At 43.7% G+C, this 22,485-nt stretch overlaps 2 protein-coding genes and 1 long non-coding RNA gene across 4 annotated transcripts; 1 reads left to right on the top strand and 2 right to left on the bottom strand.

Moving 5' to 3' along the window:
• Nucleotides 1-5,450: 5,450 nt before the first annotated feature.
• MYOD1 (myogenic differentiation 1) lies at nt 5,451-9,001 on the bottom strand. Its single transcript, XM_066320843.1, has 3 exons — nt 8,253-9,001; nt 6,725-6,803; nt 5,451-6,153 (listed from the first exon to the last, which is right to left on the bottom strand). Exons 1-3 carry the CDS (start codon nt 8,805-8,807, stop codon nt 5,903-5,905), a joined length of 885 nt encoding a protein of 294 aa, XP_066176940.1. The 5' UTR covers nt 8,808-9,001; the 3' UTR covers nt 5,451-5,902.
• A 2,457-nt stretch (nt 9,002-11,458) lies between these two features.
• Nucleotides 11,459-16,009, top strand: LOC136362390 (uncharacterized). Of its 2 annotated transcripts, XR_010743792.1 has the most exons (4): nt 11,459-11,701; nt 11,887-12,034; nt 15,299-15,389; nt 15,927-16,009. It is a non-coding gene; the product is annotated as an uncharacterized lncRNA (long non-coding RNA). The 2 variants fall into 2 exon arrangements; XR_010743791.1 differs by lacking the exon at nt 11,459-11,701 and having other exon boundaries at nt 11,713-12,034.
• LOC136362389 (ferritin light chain-like) lies at nt 12,808-19,000 on the bottom strand. The gene is made up of 3 exons (XM_066320841.1): nt 18,818-19,000; nt 15,846-15,992; nt 12,808-14,657 (listed from the first exon to the last, which is right to left on the bottom strand). Exons 1-3 carry the CDS (start codon nt 18,998-19,000, stop codon nt 14,154-14,156), a joined length of 834 nt encoding a protein of 277 aa, XP_066176938.1. The 3' UTR covers nt 12,808-14,153.
• Nucleotides 19,001-22,485: the final 3,485 nt, after the last annotated feature.

The raw sequence follows: 22,485 nt of genomic DNA, 5'->3' as shown, positions 1-22,485 counted from the left end.
AGAGTTGAGGGGAAAATCACCTCCCTTGGTCCAGGGGCCAAGATTAGTCCCTAATGAAGGACTTTGTCATCAGAGAATCTCACTGTGATCCTGCTGTCATCTGCAGTTCCTCTGCATCTTCCCCACCTGCCTTCTTGGCAAGCAGCCTATTTCCTTCAGGACCAGTGCTCTCAGCACAGGCCCTACAGTGCCTTCAAAGACTTTCCATTTCCTCCCTCCTTTTGAAACAAAGGAAAAATAGAATCACGTCTCAAAAATTTTCTAGCGATAAGAAAGCCAAAACCCAACCAACCATACTATTCTTCCAATTTTTTTCTCTCTGTTTCTGTTAGAAGGTTCTTGGTAGAGAAGAAATTGGTTTTTCCAACATATTTTTCTTGATGTTCCTAGTGTATGGGCCTCCAGGTGCTGACTGAAGACTGTGAATTTTTTTTGCTGGTTCTGCACCAACAAACCTTACATTATGGAAAGATGATAAAGCAGGACATAGAATTCACCGAGCAACGATTTTAGGAAGAAATGCAGTTTAAATTTTTCCCAGCAGGTGTGGCTGTTGGACCAGAAAAGGCTCAAGGTCAGTTCAGGTGGGTTAGGGAGGACTGTGGAGATTGGGAGACCCCCTTTTACTGCCATGGGCATGCAGTGCTAGATAACTGTGCTGAGACACAGACTTCTGAGTGATTCTGACTCCCAGCAACAAAAAAACCCAACACCTCAACCAAAACTGCAACCTCCCTCAATCACATGATTAAGTGGGTTATTGTCTGTTAGAGTTTTTAGTAAACTCTTAATAGATGGTTACAGAATTTGCCTCACTATTGATAAATGTGAGGTTATTTATTGAGTATTACACAAAAAAGCACACCTATTGATGTTGCTAAGATGCTGTAGATGGTTACTGCTGTTGTAGAAAGAAAATGTGAGTTCAGTGACATGTTGACTGTATTATTCTGAAACACCTGAGGTTTTATATCACCCCATGGTTTTAGGATAGGTCAGTTTTCACCATTAGCTTACAATGTTAAGGTAGTTCAGAAGTGTCTTTGTATGCAAAATGTCGGTTTCTGGGTCCACAGGGAAATTTCTGGGCTCTTAGTACTGGCCCAACTGGTTCTATGTCAGACATATTCCTAATTCCTGGTGGGTACTGGGAGGGAAAGGACTATCTGACACCTCTTCTGTATTATGCTAGGGACCGTCCCCAGCCCTGAAATGTCAAATATTGAAAGGTCTCCACTTAATGACATTCCCAGTTGTGCAATAAGCCTGTTGAGAAGGGAGCATGCTGCATCCATCAAGGAGAGGAGGTCATGGCTGTTCAACAGTTTCACTAGAAAACCAGTAATTTGAAAGGCTGAGGGAGGGTGAGCTGATAGTAAATAGTGCTTAATGAGGTACTTGAATGTGCCTCTCAAGAAGATCTCCAGGTCGTGCTGTCAGAGATTTGCACTCTGACTCTCCACAGGCCTTTTTACCTCCTGCCTGTGAAGCCAAGATTGCCACATGCGAGTTATGTGAAATGACCTTCATACCATCTCCTGCTATGACAGGCTCCATGTCAGCCACTCATTTAGGAACGGTTGTAGGCTTTCAGCACTATTATGGGGGCAGGTTCTGGTTTGCACTTTCAAGATCAGGTGAGCACTAAAGCCTGGCAGCTGGTTCAGAGGGTTGTGCTCAGGGGGATCGGCACATCTGAAAGCATTGTGACAGAAATGGGTCAGTGACCAGAGCACGAGCAAAGGGTCACAGCAGGGAGTTTGTCCTGGCTTTGCACTGCTACGTGAACACTGTCCCAGACAGTGTTATGTGCAGTAGTCTGAAAATATTCCTACTGAAGCTGGAAATATTCCTACTGATTTAAAGGATTTTTTTAAACAAAAAGGAAATATTAATTAATTCATTCATTAAAATTCATGAGGTATGATGTACAAACGTTTCCTTGTCTGTTTTGATGTAGTTCTTCTGAAGATAGCAGTTTTGGCCCTTTGCACACTTTGAACCTTTCAAATATCTCTGTAAGATGTAAAATGAAAAATTCTTTTCTGTCCACTTTCAAGAGTTTTTTTTTCTAAGGTCTTTATCTTGAGTTGAAAATGGCAAGTCATTTTAGAAGAGCAGCATCTGGTGTGAAGCAACTGCCAATTTAATATTTCTTTAATATATTTGGATACAGATAATAATATCTTTTTTAAAGGAAAAAATATACTGGGAATAGTTCATATATCTTCTACCTAAAATTGAATGTTCAATATGTGAAATACTTCTGTAGCAGTATTGCTATGATAATGCAGGAAATGGTGTTTAACACTGTTATTTGAAAACCCAGCAATTTTATTGCACTTCATTGTGAAATATCAAAAGTAGGAAAAAGATCCTCTTCATTCTCATACTTGCAAATGATCTGATGAAATGTAAAATCAGAGCATTATGTATAGGTAAGTGAGGTATAAATTTATTCCCTTCACTTTTTCCATAGCAGTGGTTTGAGTGAGATAAACCAGTAATACTGGGTCTGTCATGTAGTGCTTTCTTAAGCTACCAAATCAAATTAAACATTCCTAAAATGCACACTCATCATTATGTTTGAAGGCAGCTACTTTCCTTTACTTGTTTGTACCTGTGTGACTTTCCCTTTGGAAGCAGTGTTCCTTAGGAAGCATCATATTGAACTGGAACCTGTCCGATACAAAGTTTCAGACTCTCAGTGTGTGTTTGGAGCCCATGCTGGAGTGTTTCTGCAGACTAAGGCAGGCTGCGCTTTGTCTTGTAGGATCAACCCTAAATGCCCAAATTCATCTTCAGGAGCCCAATTTAAAAACCAAAGTTTGTAAATGTTGGATCAGTCTTGCATATGCTCCTTGGCTGGGTCAGAACTAAACTAAAGCTCTGAATCCAAATGTTACTAGCTTCAAAGTATTTACTCATAGACTGGGATATGTTTCTATCAGTTACATGCTGTCCTCTTGACCCACAAGGCTTTGTTTTAAATATATTTATTACCTTAGAAAAAAACAGGAAGAAATGGCACAGAGAAATAGTTTTCCTTATCTGTGTAATATATATATATGTATTTGTAACCTAAACATATATATATCAGTGCTGACGCCCTTTGGCCTTACTCCAGTGAACTTTTCTCACTGACATCAATGGGAGAAAGATGGGCTCTGCATAGGAAACCTATGAATATTTTTTCTTCATCATCCATCCATCTATTTTGGGATGTGCTAAATGCTTGTTCTCTGTTGTAACATTAACATCAGTATGTGGAAACTCGGGTGGCTAAAATAAATCAGTGAAATGCAATATACATGACTGCACATGGAACTGCGTGTACATTGTTGAGCACAAGTGCCCTGTGCCCACTCTGCCACACCAGCCCTACAGCCAGGTACCCCTTTGTGTCCCTCAGAAGTGAGGTACAAACAAGGCAGCCATGAACTGTGTGCCGCCAGCAGGTCCAGAGCCTCTGTCATTCCTCAGCTGGCAAAATACTTTTTGGTTGCATTTTATAGCAGTAAAATTGATACTTTTACCAGCCTCAAATGACAGGGATTAAAAGATCTTTAGTATTTCACAAAAGCATTTTTTTGGCTCTTTTGCATTGTGGGCCCAATTGTTTGCTGAAGGCAATGAAAATTATATTGATGATGTCTGAAGTCCTGATTTGTGAGGCAACTCTCCTTAGCTTTTATAAGGGATACAGGCTTCCAACTGTAACCTGGGCCATTTTTCGAACCTTAGTAGAGACCCTCCTGATTTATGTTAGTATGAATTAGCACTTTCTCAAATTAGATTGATTTTTATTTTTAATGGAATAATGAAAGGGGTAAGCTCAATCTTTATGGGCTGGAGTGTTTTCTGCCCACAGGGAAATTAATGGGAGACCTTTACAAAGTTGGCCCTTGATGAAGATGCCAGTCCTGCCTTGGAGTCTCCTCCAATCTGTGGGAGCCTGGGCTGCTCCACAGGATGATCCCGTTCCTCGACACTGATTTATCATCTACCATGACAAGCTCATGGATGAGGAAGGAATACCCATGGCTGCTACCATCCCTGCCCCTCTGGCTTTAGATAAATCACCAAGCTTGGAGCATGACTGCCCCAGGAAGAAGGAGAAGCAACTGCATTTCTCTGCTCAACACATGCCAGCTTGTTCCTCTCCTCTCCACCGAACATTGATCTTCAAGGCCATACATGATCAAAGGAGTGGGAGAGATTCCCTGGAATTAGCTGTTCCCTACTTCTTTTTCCTGCTTAAGAGGTAAGAGCTGCCCAAACTCCCTCTACAATAGTCACCTAAGAGAGAATACAATCACTAGTCTGTCATCGAAGTATTTAGGGATGATGACAATACCTTGATGGGCTTTCAGTGTGTTTTTTTTTGTTTTGTTTTTATTTTACTGTGATGTTTGTATAAAATCCATAAATCATAGAGATGGGATAAGAAACAGGTAGTTGCTGGTTATTCTTGTCCAGATGCACAGAAATGCCCTGATTGTTACTTTCCAGTGACAACCAGCTCAGGGCCTGACATTTTTCAGTTGCACAGCCAGCTTTCAAGGTTACACATAGATACTGAATGAAACAGAGCCCACTGGTTATTTTTAGAGAGGCTCTAAACAAGAAGTAAATCCCTGGAGCAGAGCTGCCAGAGATGCATAAAGTTCAAATCCAAATTAAAACTGCCTATCTTTGGCTTAAATTCCATCTAGAACTTGATGAAAACTGTGATATGTAACTCAAACTTTATGACAAAAACTCCTTTGCAATTAGTTTCTAATACCTGAGAATACATGAACTTGGTACAAACACTTCAAAAATAGAACTTGAATGAAAAATGTGAACATTTGTCCAAAAATGTAGTACCTGTTCTTTTAGTGTTGTATGACTATATTTAGTTTCAGTAACTACACTGAATTTGGAGAGTCTAATTTTTTGTGATTTTTAGTTTCAACACATCTTTGTAAGATCAAGTCCTACAACGTAATTGTAAATTTTGGGGGCAGGAGGAGAAACATGCTTATTTACTGATCCCTCTAATAATGACTGTGATGCTCAGGTCTAGGTTTAGCAATGACCATGACAGAATATGAAGAAAGGAGACCCCGTGTCAGCAGCATATTTATGCAAAGTAGAGCAACTGAAGCATGTTCTTGATCTCTTTGCTGAATCAGAGCCTGTATCTTCTTCCTGCCAAGGCAGAGATCTAATACCACTCCTAAATGCACTAGTAATTCTAGAAGCCCTAATGAAAGTCAAGATAACACCACAGATTTTATAAATAAGGGTCTTTATTTAGAATACTGTTGAAAACATTCTTGGCAACCACATAGTATAAATATATAAAGTTAAAGTTTGACACAACAAACCAAGCGATATTAAATATTTTTAAATTTTTCTCCTTTTTAAGTTTAGTTTTTTCTTACTTATTTATTTATTTTGCTCTTTTTTCTTTTTTTATTTTTTTTTTATTTTTTTGGAAAGCAACTCTTATTTACAATTATACAAAAGTTTTATAAAAAAATGGTCCACAACCTTATTTTGGCCAGAACAGGAGTAATAGGAAGGATCTGTCATGCCACTACTGCTGTAAATTTCTGTTTTCCTCCACATTCAAGAGCCAACTTCCTATTCCCCACAGCCCAGATTAAAAATTGGCCATTTCTTGGTATACAATTTTATCTCTAGTTGTATTAAATAACTTTAGTTTAACAACCAATAAATAACTATGTGTACTTTGAAGTGATACAGGTTTGCAAAGTTATATAGTTGAAGGAATTTTCAGTGATATTTTAAAACTGGAACAAGTCTTAAGAAGTCTTTTCAACTGTAGAAGGCAGGTCTTGAGCGAGGCCAAACGGAGCAAATTGTTTTCGGTGCAGTCCAGCTGTTGGGGTCCTTATAGCACTTGGTAGATGGGGTTGCTGCTGCTGTTATCCTGGGGAAGTGGGGTGCAGTTGGTGGGGGAAGGAATTTGGGCTCCACTATCACTCAGACTCACTCCTTCTGGAGGGGAACAGGGACTCCCTTCAGCAACAGTTTCCACTGGAGGCAGTACAGGGCACGTGGAATTATCTGTGGAAATCCTCTCTACAATGCTTGAGAGGCAATCGAGACTGGAAACAACAGAACTCTTCCCATGCTTTGGATCTAAAAAAACAGACAAAAAGGCTCTCAGGTTATCCAATAAGTACTTAACATCAGTGGGCAGGACACATTTGTGAGCATGAGCATGTGAAGACTCAGAGGAACTGAATATTGGTGAGGGACACCAACTATCAGAAAACAGATTGTAATTTCAAAATGGAAGAGAGGCCCAGCCACAGTGTGCTGCTCTGGGGACAGGGAGGATCCAAGGCTTCACTGACTCCATAGAAAGGGAAGAGCAGATTTGAAATCAATCATAAATTACACCAATTTGAATCAATGATAGAGTGAGAAGTCTTCATGTAGAATATGGTTAAATGCTGAAATTAGTTGCAGAGAATAACGTACTTCTATTCAACTGTTAGATTTGCAAAATAAGAAAGACAGCTATAACACATCCCTGTATTTGCAAATATACCTAGAGGAAAGCCAGTGCCTCTACCAGCAGCAATGGATCACTGGCTGGAAAGGCAGGTTCCTCTCACAGCCTAGAGCAGGAGCAGGCACAGGAAAACTGCTGCACTGCCTCCTCTGTCTCGGTGTTTCACACTGCTGTTAGTGAACATGTACTCACCATTTGGGGACTCTGTGTAGTAGCTGCTGTCATAGCTGTTCCTTCTGCGAGAGCTGCAAGGAGGTCCACTATACTCCATCTGGGAGGGAGAGAAATCCTAGTGAGGTCAGACTCTTACCCAAATCCCAGTAACCATCTAATTTCATATTTCTGGCTCTGCTCTGGGCCATCATTCCAGTCCTGGCTCAAAATGCCATCAAGTTGTAGATTCTTGGAGTAAGGAAGAACGCAACATGGCTAGAAAGGGATCCACCCCAGAATATTTTATGTGGCACAGCTGTTCCATAGGAAAGTTACCACTATTGCATTGAATGCTGAAGCTTTACAGATGAGATGAGGCTTTCCAGCATTCTGATCAGATACAGCCCCTTGTGAATCTTTAGTTTACAACAGGGAATGAAGGGGAATTATGTCTTTTTAATTTAGTTTTTTAAGATTTTTCTAAACATGAATTTCTCTTTAAAAGCCTCTATCTACCTTGTCCTTTTGTATTTTCTTCAGTTTCTCTTTCCATTTCGTATAAAAAATGCTCTAGAACATTGACTAATATATTTGTTTCCAATACTTTAATCCATAATGAAATTCCTCTACTAAAAGCAGCTGTATCTTGAAGAGGAATAATTTGTGTAAATCTCTCCAATCTGTTAATTATCTCATAATCACAGATCCTCAACTTTGTAACAATTATCCCCACCAGAGCACAAAAAGCAATCTCTGGTCTAAAAGTGCAGTTCATGGCCTATCCAGAGAGTTGTCCTGGACTCTTGTCACCACATCCCACCAGCCCAGAGTCAGACCAGAGGCTGAACCTACAAGCCCCCGCCAAAAGATGTGGGGATGAGACGCCCTCTCTGGCACCCACCCTTCTCCCGTGCCCATAATGTACAAACAGGACTGAAAGCCTAGATTCACCTTCCTACTGCTTGTAAATATCTAGCGGGGAGGATGAAGTAAGTGAGGAGAAACGGAGAATCTTTTTCTTAAGGGTCAAGGAAAACAATTCTTGTCACTTAGACCCTCCTCCTGTTGTCATGATGAGTGGCAGAAAACAAACCCCAGACTCTTACCACTCCCCGTGTAACTACCATGTCCTAGGGGCCCCTTGCTTTCTGCTGTCCTTGGAGCATTCAAAGGTAATGATACAGCAGAGGATGGAAACAGAGATGCCTCAGGAGCTATGGGAGCACGGGCAGTGCCCCCAGGTGCCCACTCTAGGCAGCTTCCCGAAGTCCTCTCCCAGCAGTTTTGCCCTGGCTTCTCCAGGATATGGGAAACCTGCCTAACTTCTTATCCCAGGGAACAAAGTGCGTACGATATTCTTCTTTCCCTGAGATCCTGCCATGTGGGGACCCCACCTCCCTTTGCTGCAGGTGCTCAAGGCACAAGAAAGGACTTTGTCATCTGCCTGGGGAGGTACAGAAGGCAGCTGCTATAGGAAGGGCAGGAAGAGTCGACTCGCCCTGCTCAGGTTTGGACCAACAGCGTCCAGGGCACCTTGGTGGCAGGGAGTCCTCCCCGGGGCACTCACCATGCCATCGGAGCAGTTGGAGCGGGGGCTGGAGGCGTCCGATTCCCCGCTGTAGTGCTCCAGCACCGGGTAATAAGCGTCCTCCTGCTCCCGCAGCAGCGCCTGCAGGCTCTCGATGTAGCGGATGGCGTTGCGCAGGATCTCCACCTTGGGCAGGCGCTGGTTGGGGTTGGTGGAGGTGCAGCGCTTGAGGGTCTCGAAGGCCTCGTTGACCTTGCTGAGCCGCCGGCGCTCCCTCATGGTGGCGGCCTTACGGCGGTCGGCGTTGGTGGTCTTCCTCTTGCACGCCTTGCAGGCCCACAGCAGGCAGCGGCCAGCCTGGTGGTGCCCGCTGGGCGCCCGGACGTGCTCCTCCTCGTGCCCGTGGTGGTGCCCGTGGTGGTGCGGGTGCTCCTCGGGCTTCAGCAGCCCCCCGACGTGCACCAGCCGGGGGTCCAGGTCCTCGAAGAAGTGCATGTCCGACGTGTTGAAGCACGGGTCGTCGTAGAAGTCGTCGGCGGCTGTGAAGGAGCAGAGGGAGCCCTCCGTCATCTCCATGGGGCCCAGTAAGTCCATGGGGGCGGCAGACGGGACAGCGGCTGGGCCTGAGGGGGCAGCGAGGGGCTCAGAGCGGAGGGCCCTTCGATCGGGCTGCTCTGCGGCCGGGTGGGTGCACAGAGCCGAGACCCTCGCAGCCTCTCCCAGGCGAGGCCACCAGCGTTGGCTGCTACCCCGACCCCCTCCCCAGCCGCGCCGGTCCGGGAACGCCACTCGGGGCCGTATTTATGGCTGAGGCCCCCGGGGCGGCGGGTCGGGACGGGGCGGGTCGGGGGGCGCGGCCGGGCGGGACGGGGGCTGGGGCGGCGGGGGGGGTGCGGTGTCCCGCTGGGGCCGGGGCAGCGGCAGCCCGGGCGCTCGGATGCGGCAGGGCTACGTTTTCCCCGGTTTTGGTTTATTTTTTCCCCTTTCTCGGCAGCCCGCCGTGCCGCCGCGCCAAGGAGAGCAGCCGCCCCGATGCCCGAAGGTGCCGCCGGCCGCTCGCCCCGCTGTCCCCGCACACACCGGTGACGGCTGCGCTGGCTCCTCACGGGGAAGAAGCCCCCAGCCGCTGGACAGGTCTGAGGCGGCTCTGCGGCCGCACGGGTGATTACTGCCGGGGCCGTTCGTGGGGGCGGGCGGCTCCGGGGGACACCGCGGGCCGCCGGGACCGTGCGGGAAGCGGCGGAGCGCCGGGAGGCGCGGGGCAGCGGCGGCACGGGCAGGCGGCGGCCACCCGGTGGCGCTGCGGGCGCGTCCCAGCGGGGAGCGCCGCCCTGCCCCAGCCTTCCTGCCCTCGGGACTCCCCGCGGACACCGGCATTCCGGGCTCCTCTTCCAGCTCTGTTCACCTGCACTCGCAGACCTTTGGAGGGGTGGATCTCACTCCGTGCCGTGGCGTTTTGCTGCGGTTGCGCTGCAGCTGGATGACGGCTTGCGCGATAAGGATTTACTTCTAGCAGTCGGAGAGTCTGAGGAAATGGGATGAGTTCTGGTAGCATCTCTCAAGGGTGCTAGAATTTTTACTCTGGTTTTTTGAGCATCATTTGAGATGAGAAATTGAGGTTCTCCTCAGAGGAATTTGGTAATTCAGGCTATGTCCTTTCACTGATTAATGATTAAAATAATAATGCCTATGTTTAACGTCCCACAAGCTAAAATTAATTTCTGTTCTGCAGGTATAAACGTTGGCAAAATTTCAGCTCACTGGCAAAATTTCAGAGCAGCAAAGCTCTGTCTTCGGTGGTACAAGGAGATGACTGACAAAATCTCAAAAGGCAGAAAACATCCATCAATGATCAATCCCCAGTCCCTGTGCCTATGGGCTGTCATGATGGTGGCTTCCTTTGTAGTGACACGATTTGTTTTTTGGCAGAAATTCCTAATCTACAGTCATCATTTTCTACTTACTTAAATATCTTTGAATACAGACGAAGATAAGAACTGTAATTTGGATTTTGTCAGTATCCCTGAAAGATAAAAGTTTTATTTAAAGATAAATTATATGTTTTGGACTCTGTAGAAATTGATTCTTTCACTGTACTTGATGCTGAAAAGCAATATGTCCCAAGGAGGGGATCAGCTACTGACCACCCCTACACATTTAGAAATGTATCTCCCAGCTGTTTCTGAGAGGCAGAGTGGCAAATTTGTGGAGACACTTCAATGTTATTACAGACGTTCTTTGATCCAGAAGAAATAAAGACAGTTGGTTTTAAATCTTTACTTAGCACTTAACAAAGCAAAAGTGTTTTGTATTCAAAATAGTTCAAGATATATAATAATGTAATATAAGTTTAAATGAGAGTTTTATGCTGTAACAACTGAACATGTAAAATGGGATATCAAGGCTTGCTTCTGGCAGTGTGACCCACTCAAGACACTTAAACTCTCTCCAGATCATTGGCTTAATTTTTGGGAAAGGGTAATGTTCTCTAATATTGTCAGTATTGTAGCCTATTCTGCCTCTGTGTGTTTCTAGCTTATATGTGACCCCAGAAAAAGACACTCAGGGACTTGAAAGGGTAGGGGTTATCTTGGGCAAAGTGGTAACAAACAGTGGGGCTTGGACAAGCACTACAGGGAGTTTGCCAATAAGTGCCCATGAATGTAGGCTCAAGTGCATGAATTCCTCCAAGTGAAAAGGTCAGCAGAAGGCTGTGACCACACAGTGAATTCCACACAGTGGTCTTCCAGTGAAGGTGCCCTTGAGGATACCTTCCTTTGGGTTTGGACATGCTGATCTCCAGACATCCCATCCAGTCCTAATAATTCTGATTCTGTGATTCCCCACTGCTGCCACCACTAACATCCGCTTTCCAGTGGAATTCCCAAAGACAGGTTTTTCCAGAAAGATGCCGCCACAACCAATGTGGCCTGATAAAACGTCCTTGCAAAGAACAAATCCTGAGATGCTCTTCTCGGTTTTGTGAGGCCGCAGTGGAGAGGATGACAGACAGAACAATCTCCACTTGGAGACTTTTGAGTGCATTTCTCACTTTGAGAGCAGGCAACCATAGGTAGTGTTTATAGCAAGCATTTACAAGGATTCCATTGTTAAACCTCTTTGGAAACCTCTGGGGCTGTAACTCATAATTTCAGTGAAGATTAGGTCTCTCCTGAGCTTCCAGTTTGGATGCTATGTTTAGGGTACTGGTGCTGTACTGGCTCTTCAGAGCTGTCCCAGGTTGTGTGTTTGGACTGTTTGGGCACTGCTTTGGAAGTACAGAGTCAGAGAGTGTGGATCAACAAGCATTCGGCAGAGAAAGAGAATTTGCAGTTTCTGTAAGAGCTGTTGCTCTTAACCTATTCTACATTCATACTTGATATAATATTTTTCAGGATGTGATTGAGAAGGAAGTTGGGAAGGCAGAAGCAGATTGTACTTCCTACATTGGGAAACATGGATAGACTCATCCTATACACAACTGACAGGTATTGTTAAATCTGAGACCATATTCACAAGTGTGTGTGCCCTCTCAGCAGAAGCAGCATGTAGACTAGAAGAGCTTTTTATCTACAGTAACTGATTATTTTCTCTTTTCTTTTTCAAAGGATAGAGGCTGGGGAAACAGCTGATTGTGAGTTTATCTGAAATTAACAGAACACTGTCTTTTCAGGCAGAGGGCCCAGAACACATTTTGGCAAAGGAAAAGGGAGAGAAAAAGACTTAAATTCTGAGAGTGTGTGCATACATTTGGTTAGAAGATGAATGTGAGAAGCCTGAGAAACAGACGTGGCACTACTTCATGGAAAAATAAGAGGCAAGTAAGTCTTGCTCCGAAAAATTTAAGTCGGGTTCTTTGTTATGTTGAACTTTGTTTAAGGTAAAAGTTTAAGTGCTGTAAACCATGGAGAAGGCTGTAACTATGTTTCAGAAGGCCATCAGGTTTTAAAAGGTGAAGATTGTTGTAAAAGTAAATCAAACATCACCAGAAGTGCATGAAGTAGTTTTATACGGCACTAGAGTAGAATTCAGTTAGTAGCTTTGCTCTGCTCACACTTAGCAGACTGTGTTTTAGTACTGAGAGGGATGGATTCCATTGCTCTTATTCATGTTGAGTGGCAGTCAGTGGAACTAATTGTTGAATAAGGTATGCTCAGCATGAGAATGGGTGATGGAATCTAGCCCAGATGGAAATATCTTTTAAGCTCCTGCTGTATTAGAGAGCAGCAATCTCAACACAGGCAAATCTAGATGATTCTGAAAGTGCTTTGAGTCATTCCTGTAGTATATGGCAGTATTTTTATAGATGAATACAGAGGTTGTTTTAAAGTGGTTGTGTTCCCCATCCCCACCCCTAAGCTGAACCACATTCAAAGAAAAGATTGGGAAAGCATCTGCATTGTAATTTTCTGTCCCATGTTACAACACCAACAGAAGGTGGGCTTGGCAGAAATTGCTACTTAACTGCAGCTGCATCAGAGTTTACTAAAAATATTTTCATTGTGCAGTGCTTTTATAGTAATGCAATTTTCTGGCATTTCTTTGTTCTACTCTTTCATCGTGCACAACTTCCTTAGATGTAGAAAAACACTGGTGCAGTTTTGTATACATATGCAAAATCTCTTGGAGAAGAATACCAGCATGCCAGGGTGGTGAATTGAGGAATACACTGGAGATGCAGATATGGAAGTGAATTTATTTTCAAGCAAAACAGGAGTATTAGCTAAAGTATTACACAAAAGTGTAAGGCAGTCTTCAAATGAATCAAACCTCAGCTGTATAAAAGATGTATGTAATGACAAAAAAATCCCTAACTGCAGGCAGCTGATCTTGCTCTTCTTAGGTGACCTTGGGAGGCAGGGTGCAGAGTGAGGCACTCTGGTAGGAGACTAATGAGAGGAATTTGGACACCTCTGTACTTGAACCAAGCTGGCTAACACTGCCCTTATTGAAAGGCAAAACTAATGAGTAGCTGCTCTCTCCGATGCAATTCTAGTTCAGTGTGCTGTTTTTTCACTAGGATCTCATGCCCCTACTTGGACCAAATAGGGAACATAAGAAATAGCACAAGTGCCACAGTAATACCTTTAGTAAGCTAGCTGAGATAGGGCTCTGTATCGTAATTAAAGCAATCATTCTATGTTAAGTCTGGACCAAGTCCTAGAGCTACTCTCTTCAGTGACACTTCCAAAATATGCCCTAGAATGTCTGAAGTTCTCATCTAATGAGAACTCATCATTTCTCTCTCATCTGCTTTCTGAGGATGAGAAAAGCTAACTAGGCAATAACTATAGAGAAATCAGCGCATTTTCTTATTCCCACTGTTGAGGAAATGTTTGTATCCTTCATCCTGAAGAAGTATACCAGTAGAAATAGCCGATCAGTAAATGCACTAGACTACTTATTTAAATTGCTAGTATGATAGAAATAAGACAAAAACCCTTTGGTTTTGAACAAGTGTTTTTAAAAACTTCACTATGTTACTATACTTGTTAGTAATTTAAAATACTGAATAGTAATATAAAATATTCAGTAATAAAAAACAAAATATTTGGATTTACTGCCATGGAAAAGTTTCCTTGCACTAGAGGTGCAGTGGTTTCTTTTTTATTTGTTTTAATAAAAAGTATATATATTCTTTAGATAATTTGCACTAACTAATCCTGTTAATTATTTAAGAGAGAGAAGCAGCTTAAGAACTTTTGGCTTCTAGGAAGAATTGCATAGATGAATGTGACAATCTAGCTGACAACCTTGCTGTCATTTAAAGCAAATGGTGGTATAGGCTAGGTTTTGAGCTGTGACTCAGTAGAGGATGAGGGGATGGGGTGTAAAGCAGAAGGAGTGATAGAGCATTGTGTCTCCTGAATTCTGCTCCCAGCCTCACCCTCGGGACAGGTTTGCCTGAGGAGCTGCCCCATAGCTGCAGCAGCCTCAGCATTAAAGGCCCTCCCTGCCCTGCCTCACCTTTGCTCCTGTGCCATCGTTACACTGTGGCAGCATCGTTGTGCAGTGTATGGTTGCATATATTGGCCCTATGCCATTTCTGTGGTGGGAGCATTCTCTCTGGGGTCGCTTTGGACCTTCTGCAGCTCCTGTGCACTGCTGGAGAGGTGGGCAGGGGCTGCAGTGATCACTAGACTCTGGCTCTATGCTGGTCCTGAACTCTTTCTGCAGCCGGTCCATAAAGTAATCCCCAAGACTATTTCTGCCATCTTGGGAACAGTCAAGCCTGCGAGCATTGGTCAGGAGATCTCCCATCAGCTTGATCTTCTGGATTTTGGGCCCAATAAATTCTTTCTTAATAGTGCTTGCACTATGAGGGTCTGCATTTTCAACACTCAGGGCATAAAGCTCTTCAAAATATCGTAGCATAGTTTTCCATTGTACCATTGCTAGTTCCAGGGCTTTCATCAGACCGACTGCATAATCACAGTTTGGTTTCTGAAAACAAAGACAGAATTGTATTTACTCAAAAGAATAGCTTATGTATCTGTATTCATCAGTGGATTCCTGCAACTTAACCTGATGCTCTAAACAAGTTGTGCTAGGATTTTGCAATAACTGCTTCTTGTTTGGAGCATCTATTGTTTTTTGCAGGTTGTAAACACAAGTGGCAGAACCCAAACACTTATTCAAGGAACAGTTTTACACAGCAGCAGCTATGCCTGAAGAAGGTCCTTACAGCAGGAAACCCAACCATAGAATGGTTAGGGTTGGAAGGGAGCTTAAAATCATCTTGTCCCAACCCTGTGCCATATTCCAGTAGACCAGGCTGCTCAAAGGCCCATCCAACCTGGCCTTGAACATTCCCAGGAATGGGGCATCCTCTACTACTCTGGGGAATTTTTTCTAGTGTCTTACCACCCTCACAGTAAAGAGGGACTTCTTAATATCTAGGAATATCTAAATCTCCCCTCTTTCAGTTAAAAATTGTTATCCTTCATCCTAACACTGCATTCCCTGACAGAGACCCTCTCCCTCTTCCCTGTAGGCCCCTTTTAAATACTCAAAGTCCTAAGCTCCTCCTTGATATAAACTGAGTATTAAGAAAGACTTTACAATAGCCATTTTATTTTCTGTAGCTTAACAGCTTCTATGATGGACCAAAGAGGAGCATTCTGTATTAACTAATTTGGTAGAGGAGAATCAGCCCCTTGGTCTTAAACAAATGAGGTGGGTTATTTTTTTCCTGAAAACTTTTTACTTATTCCTTTGTAGCTGTGCAAGCCCAAGTTAGATCTTAGTTCAAATTCTGTCATGAGCTGTACTTAAGGAAATCTAAGCTTAGGTTCAATGTGAAAGAGATACTGAAAGTGGGCTGCTTCAGCACAGTTTAAGGAGTCACAATCCATTATGGCATACTGGAAGCAGCAGTGTCCAGCTGAATAAAAGAAAAAGGGAACAATGTCCATATTCTTTTGGGCTGGAAAGCAACCCCAGAGTTAGGAGACTATGTCTGACAGTTTCTAGGCATCACAATCAAGAACAAAACCATGTACACAAGTAGGCCAGATAAATTATATCTGAAAATCTAATAGTGGGTGAATGCAGAGATCTGAAGTACCAACAATACAATTCAGTAAGTTACACGGATCACAGCTGCTTGAAAACTTGTTGACTACTACGCACCTGGATGGTTTTAGAGCAATAATGGCCTCCTCTTTCTTGCTGGTACGTCATCAGTGCCTCTGCAGCTTTTCTCTCTTCCAGAGCTTGATGCAGGAAGAACTTCGAAATATTTGGTAGAGCCACATGTGATTGAGCAAAATATTCACCCTAAGCACACAGAACAGGAGCGTTAAGATTTGCCAGAGATGGGACTCACCTGCAGCAGAATGTGGTTTCAAAGAACTTGGGAGGCCCTTCCAATGGAAGGTGTTTTGTTCACAAAGCACAATCACTTTGAGACTTTGATCCACAAAGTCCACTTTGATCCACTTCTACAACAAATGAAGCGAGTAGTTAGAGTATGAAATGAAAAATCTATACTTCTAGTAGGCCTTTTATCCTTTGATATTGGTCAGGCAACTCTAGTACTGATGTTACTCTTGCAGTAGCAGTTAGGAGATCTTGAGAATATTTTATTTATGAGTTTATGAGTGGTTTGCCTGTATGTGTTTTGTAATTGTGTTTTGTGGAGGGTTTTTGTTTTGTTTTTTAAACATACTTCCAGGATATGGAACATAAAATTTATCCCTGCAGGCCTGCATTCCAGTCAAAAGTTAGGTTTGAGATGAGAATGATGAGGAAAATACCAAAAAGAGAACAAACACAACTTTGCATCTGTTTATCAGCTTTATTGTGGACAGTGCTATTCCAAAATAATGGATACTGCTACTGAACTATACACCTTCAATATTAGATGTAACTCATGTCTGGGAAGGCATGTCAGGAAGCACATCAATCTGTGTTGGAGTGAGTGCAGAGGAGGGACACAAAGTTACCAAAGGGAATGGAGCACCTCTCCTGTGAGAAAAGGCTGAGAGAATTGGGTTTGTTCAGCCTGGAAAAGAAAAGACTTTGCTGACCTAATTCTGTCCTTCCAGTATCTGAAGGGATACTTCATCTTTCTACAAGAAGGATGAAGAGGAACTTTTTACAAGAGCATGCAGTGACAGGACAAGGGGGAATGGCTTAAAACTGAATTCCAAATCCTAATGGTTTTGATTAGGTGTTTAGAAAAAACTTTTTACTGTAAGGATGATGAAACACCAGAACAGGTTGCCCAGAGAAGCTGTGGATGCCCCATCCTGGAAGTATTCAAAGCCAAGCTGGCTCTGAGCAACCTGGTCTTGGGAAAGGTATCCCTGCACGTGGCAGGGGTTTTGGAACCTGAAGATCTTTAAGGTCCTTTCCAACCCAGGCATTCTATAATTCCAGAAGTATTACAGCCCAAAATCCTCTGCAGGCCTTGTTCTGTTCTGTATGGGAAAGTAACAACTTAAACCACTGCCATATTTAACCATGCTAACAGAACTAATACCTCTTATATTTAGAATATTTTATCCATGGCATGGCTGTCTTATAAAGAAGTATTGCAGGCAGATAGCAAAGGAGAGCCAGCAGGTTACACTGGTTTGTACACTGGCTCTGCACAGCTCTGATGTCAAAGAGAATGAGAGGCACCACCTGGGGCTATGCCAAGAACCAAACTGAGGGAGCTACAGCATCCTCATCTGCTGCTGCCCTGACCATGTGTGTGCAGCACAGCACAGCTTCTGGCCCTCAGACATGCTCTGCACTGTAGTAGACATAAATGCATATTGAACTGTTGGCCTGTAGCCTGCCTAGGAGGGGCAAGCAACAAGTATGTGCACTTCCTAAGTTCTTCTGTGTCTGATTGTCTTCCCTGCTTTCCTCTATTACCCTGCTTAAGTAGGAAATACTTTCACTTCAGCTATGTTGCTCTCTTTGGAAAGAAAATTAAGACATTTTAAACAAAAAACAAAAGTTTGTTTTTCTCTTATATTTTTAGGGCCGTCTTGGAATAACCTAAACTTGTGACATACATATACACATGTTACCAGAAACCATTGAAGACAAAGCACATACTGGAATGTTTTATTAAGAACATTCATTGCTTTATTTGCAGAATCCTTTTCCTCAAGTCACTCATTCCCGTTTCTGTTGACAGCATAGCCAAGATGGAGTGTTTTATAACCAGTTCCTCTGTGCAAGTGTGCAGCACGACTTCAAGTGGAGCTTAAGTTAACACCTCTGCTTAACTGTTAAGGTAAATCTTTTATGTCAATCACTCACTATTCAGGATGTTCATATTTCTAGGTTTGATTTATCCACAGTCAGTTTCTAACTGAGTTTTCTCCATCCAATCCAACTGCCAATCGATACTTTTTACTTCCACAGGCTTAGCAGGTTTTACTGCATACTTAAATTTTCATCAATCTTATGCTTGACACCAAACTCTATTGAAGGCTCTTGGGGATATACTGAATATAGTTTGTGTTGCTTCCCAGGGGATGCTTGGCATCAGAAGGTATGGTATTGATAATTTTGATTTTTTAATTTTAATGTCTCTGTTAAGTTATATGCTTGCCTTTTATATGTAGCCAGATGCAATTTTGGTATGAATTTGACATATCACTTTTTACAATTTCATATCCAAAGTTCATGCCTGTGGAGCAAGAAAACCTAAGCCATCCGCGACGTTCACACACTATAGTTAACCACACGCAACTATTCAACAAAGTTTGGGGTAAAATCCACTCAAGCGTTACACTCCAAAGCTCTTAGCATTCCCTGTTCCTGTCGCTTTTCCCCAGGCAAAAGCCTCTGTGTGAACTACCCAAAACACACGAGGCTTGTTTCACAGCCCGCGCCTCACGGACCTCCCGTGTTTCCGTGGCCGCGCGGGCGCAGCGGCCGCGGCTTTGGCAGGAGCGCTGCCGCGGGCGGCTCGGGGAGCCCGGAGAGCCCCCAAACACCGGGTCAGGAGACTGGCACCGCTGTGCCGCCCCTGCCCTACTCTAAACCCTCCTGAGCCGGGCTCCGGCACCTCCTCTCCCCTCCGCCGGTGCAGGGCGATAGGGGACACAGGCAGCCCGCCGTGCCCTCCCGCGGCCGTGCGCGCCCCGCCGCCTTACCAGCGCCTGCAGGCAGTAGTGCAGCTCCAGCTGGGCGCCGGTGACCCCGCAGAGCGCCTCCTCCACGGCGGGCGGGAAGCCGTGGCGGACGCGGCTGCCGGGCAGCGGGCGGTGCGCGGGGCAGGCGGGCAGCGTCACCCGGGGCCGCTTGGAGCGCGGCTCGGCCATGGCCGGCGCCGCCATGGGGCCGCCGCGCCGCCGCCGCGCCGCCTGATATAGCCGGGCACCTGGGACACACCTTGCCCGCCCTCCGAGGGAGGAGGAGGAGGAGGATGTGGGTGCGGATGCGGGGGGGCCGGCGGGGACCGCCATGGCGTGCGTGGCCCTGGGCAGGCGCGACGGGAGTGCGGAGAGCTCCGGCCGTCCCGGAGAACCGGCGGGTGCCGGCAAACATCCTAAACAGTGAATGTTTGACATAAAAGATTTACCCTAACAGTTAAGTAGATGTGTTACCTTGGGCTCCACTTGAAGTCGTGCCGCGCACTTGTGCTGAAGAAGTGGTTATAAAACAGTGAATCTTGACTTGAGGAAAAGGATTCTGCAATGAGTGTTCTTATGAATTAAACATTCCAGTATGTGCTTTCTCTTCAGTGGTTCATGATTACACATGTGTACATGTGTCACAGGTTAGAGATATCCCAAGATAGTCCTATAAACATAAGAGAAAAACATAAACTTGTATGTTTGTCATGTCTTAATTTTCTTTCCAAAACGAGAAACATAGCTGAAGTGAAAGTATTTCTGATTTAAGCAAGGTAATAGTGGAAAGCAGGGAAGACAATCAGAAGCAGAACTTAAGAAGTGTTGCAACATACTTGTTGCTTGCCCCTCCTAGGCAGGCTACAGGCCAACAGTTCAATATGCATTTATGTCTACTACAGTGCAGAGCATGTCCGAGGGCCAGAAGCTGTGCTGTGCTGCACACACATGGTCAGGGCAGCAGCAGATGAGGATGCTGTAGCTCCCTCAGTTTGGTTCTTGGCATAGCCCCAGGTGGTGCCTCTCATTCTCTTTGACATCAGAGCTGTGCAGAGTCAATGTAACCTGCTGGCTCCTCTTTGCTTCCTGTCTCTAATACATTGTCTTTTATGGGACAGCCATACCTCAGATAAAACTCTTCTAATGTAAGAGCTGAGTTCTTTTCCAGGCAGTAACATTCAGTAGTGCAGTTCCATCAGCAGCATCCGAGAGTGTGGCCAGGCTGGGCTGGCTGGTGAGAACACACAGAATTTAGCAATGTGTGTTCATGTCTTACTACAGGGTAAATTCTTTAGGTTTTTTGATTTAATGCTAAAAATGGTGCTGAACTGGTCCTACCTATGCTTGTTAAACTATCTTCAGTCTTTTAGTAACCAGTAATCTTCAATTTGTACAGTAACTTCAAAATACACATTATTGACTTGATTTCAACTGTTTTACCATGTGGATGGAGCTTGGCATTTCTTGAGCATTTCTTTACCTTTAATAACTAATTCAGACCAGTGGAGCAGAAATATGAGTAATCTCAACACCCTTTGAATAATTTCAATAATTTCCTCTTCAGTGACTTTGTTTAATAAGCTCAATGTTATTTGCTGGTTTATGGAATATTTTTCTAGCAGATCACTCCCCCACCAGCCCAGGATGCTAAGGGCAGAATTGTTTTCCATTGCCTGTTTTAATTGTTATTGCATCTGACTGCCTAGAGCCCAGCATGCATCATCTGAGAGTAGTCTCATAGAGATGTGAGAACATTGCTCATGAGAAACTTAAATAATTCCTGTTCAGTGTCTCCACCTCACATGCTATTCAGCCCTCTTTGTTTGCTGTAATTATCAATTTTTTTAGTTCTGATTCTTCATGTTGTAGTTAGATGAGAAGTTTCACTTTAAAAAAATCAAACAGCATTTAAGCATTTGGGTAAAATTTAATGTGAGTAAAGTATAACTAACGTTTGCAAGGCTAAAGTAAGTATCCAAAGTCATTAAATGTAAATATATTGACAAGACACTTGAACAACATATGACCTTAGTCTGAAGTTCTCAGTAAGCACCCTGTTCTTCACTGTAGGACTAGGGACTTTTGCTGGAAGGATGTACCTCTATCAGCTACCTTTTATCTCCTTCTATTCCAAGTGTCCTTGTTTGGGCCTGTACAGTAGTTGCTAGTGTTTTATTATTCCAGAATTGAATTATCCCTTGATTCCCTCAGAGGAGGAGGAAGAGGAGCAAGTGTAGTGCTCTGCTTGTATATGCATTGACATCCCAACCTAGATAAATACTTGATGACCTCCTTTCTTTGGCCAGGCTGGATAATTTGAGGTGTGAAATAGCAATAGAAAGCAAGTTGGCCAGTGCCCCTATGGAAAAGTTTGTAGTTGTATTTTGTTGATTGGGAATTTATTATGATAATTTCTGAGCGTATCAGCTCAGAGGTTTGTCTCTGCATTAGTGGATTTTGGAGCCTTGGAAAACAATATTAAGTTATTCCATTGCAGTGATGGACAACTAAGAGACAAGGGCAGTTCTTAAGGCCATCTGTAATGCATGGAGCTGATCTGAAAACTGACTCTAAAATTGTTTATACTCCGTATGTTCCTTTTATGAGAACACCATTCAATTTATTTTGCTTTGTGCTTCATAGAACGAAGGGAAATACATACCATTTGCACTGATACCAATTGTATTATGGAAAAATTCCATGACAAAGTAATATAGGGATTCTTGCTACATAGCATGAGTTGATATCACATCCTCTTTGTATCTGGACTGGGGGAAGGTATCATCTGCTCCAAAAGCTTGTGACCTCAAGAAATGCAGCATGCCGGGGAGCAGGCACTTTATTCCATTTCTTAGTTACAACTTTTCAGCACAGAATCACAGAATATTCTGAGTTGGAAGGGACCTACCAGGATCACCAAAGAGTTGGTTACAGGCAGGTAGGTGCCTTGATGAAAGATATCTTTTCATTTTTATGATTTGGCATTATTTTAGTACAGCACATTTTAAAGTTTGTTGAAAGTGCATGGCAGAGTGGGAAGCCAAACCACCACAGTGTGGTATACAGAACTACAATTAAAATTCCATCAAATAGGCTCTGTTATACCCAAACCCCTACCTTCTCTACTCCTCCCTGCTCCCTTTCCTGTTTTTTCTTTGGCAGAGTGCAGTAGAGACTGGCAGAATTTGTGTCAGCAGGCTTTAGAAACCCTCTCAAAATATTCTTTCTCCTGAGCCTACTTTGCAAACATTTACTTCTATCAGGCCAATTTTCTACCCCAGTTCTCTCATTTAAAGCTAGACTCTTTAGGCTGGACTTTGTGATCGGAGTTGGTATTGTTTATTCTTTCACCACAGGTAGTAAGAATTGTGGCTGTTGCTTCTCTCCAGCTCCCATCTGTTTGCTTCTTTGTAGCTGTGATGGGTTTTTCATGTGCTTTGCAAATAGTCTATCTAATGCTGCCAGACTTTTCTCTAATTCAGTGCCCATCAATAGCTATGATGAAAACAGAGGGCTGTGTGAGGAAAAAGTAATAAACAAGTAAATGTATGAAATGTATGCTTGTGACTTGGTCTTCTTAATTTATAATTTTGTTTTGTAATTAAGGGAAACCAAAGCTTACTGGCAGGAAATTAGAAATGATTCATATGAACACCTGTGAATTCACGATTGCTTTTATTGGACTTGAA

The sequence above is a fragment of the Sylvia atricapilla genome, chromosome 6 (assembly GCF_009819655.1).
Source record: "Sylvia atricapilla isolate bSylAtr1 chromosome 6, bSylAtr1.pri, whole genome shotgun sequence".
NCBI classification, from domain to species: Eukaryota; Metazoa; Chordata; class Aves; order Passeriformes; family Sylviidae; genus Sylvia; species Sylvia atricapilla.
The sequence above is the reverse complement of the archived record's forward strand: the minus strand, read 5'-3'. Positions and strand labels throughout refer to the sequence as shown.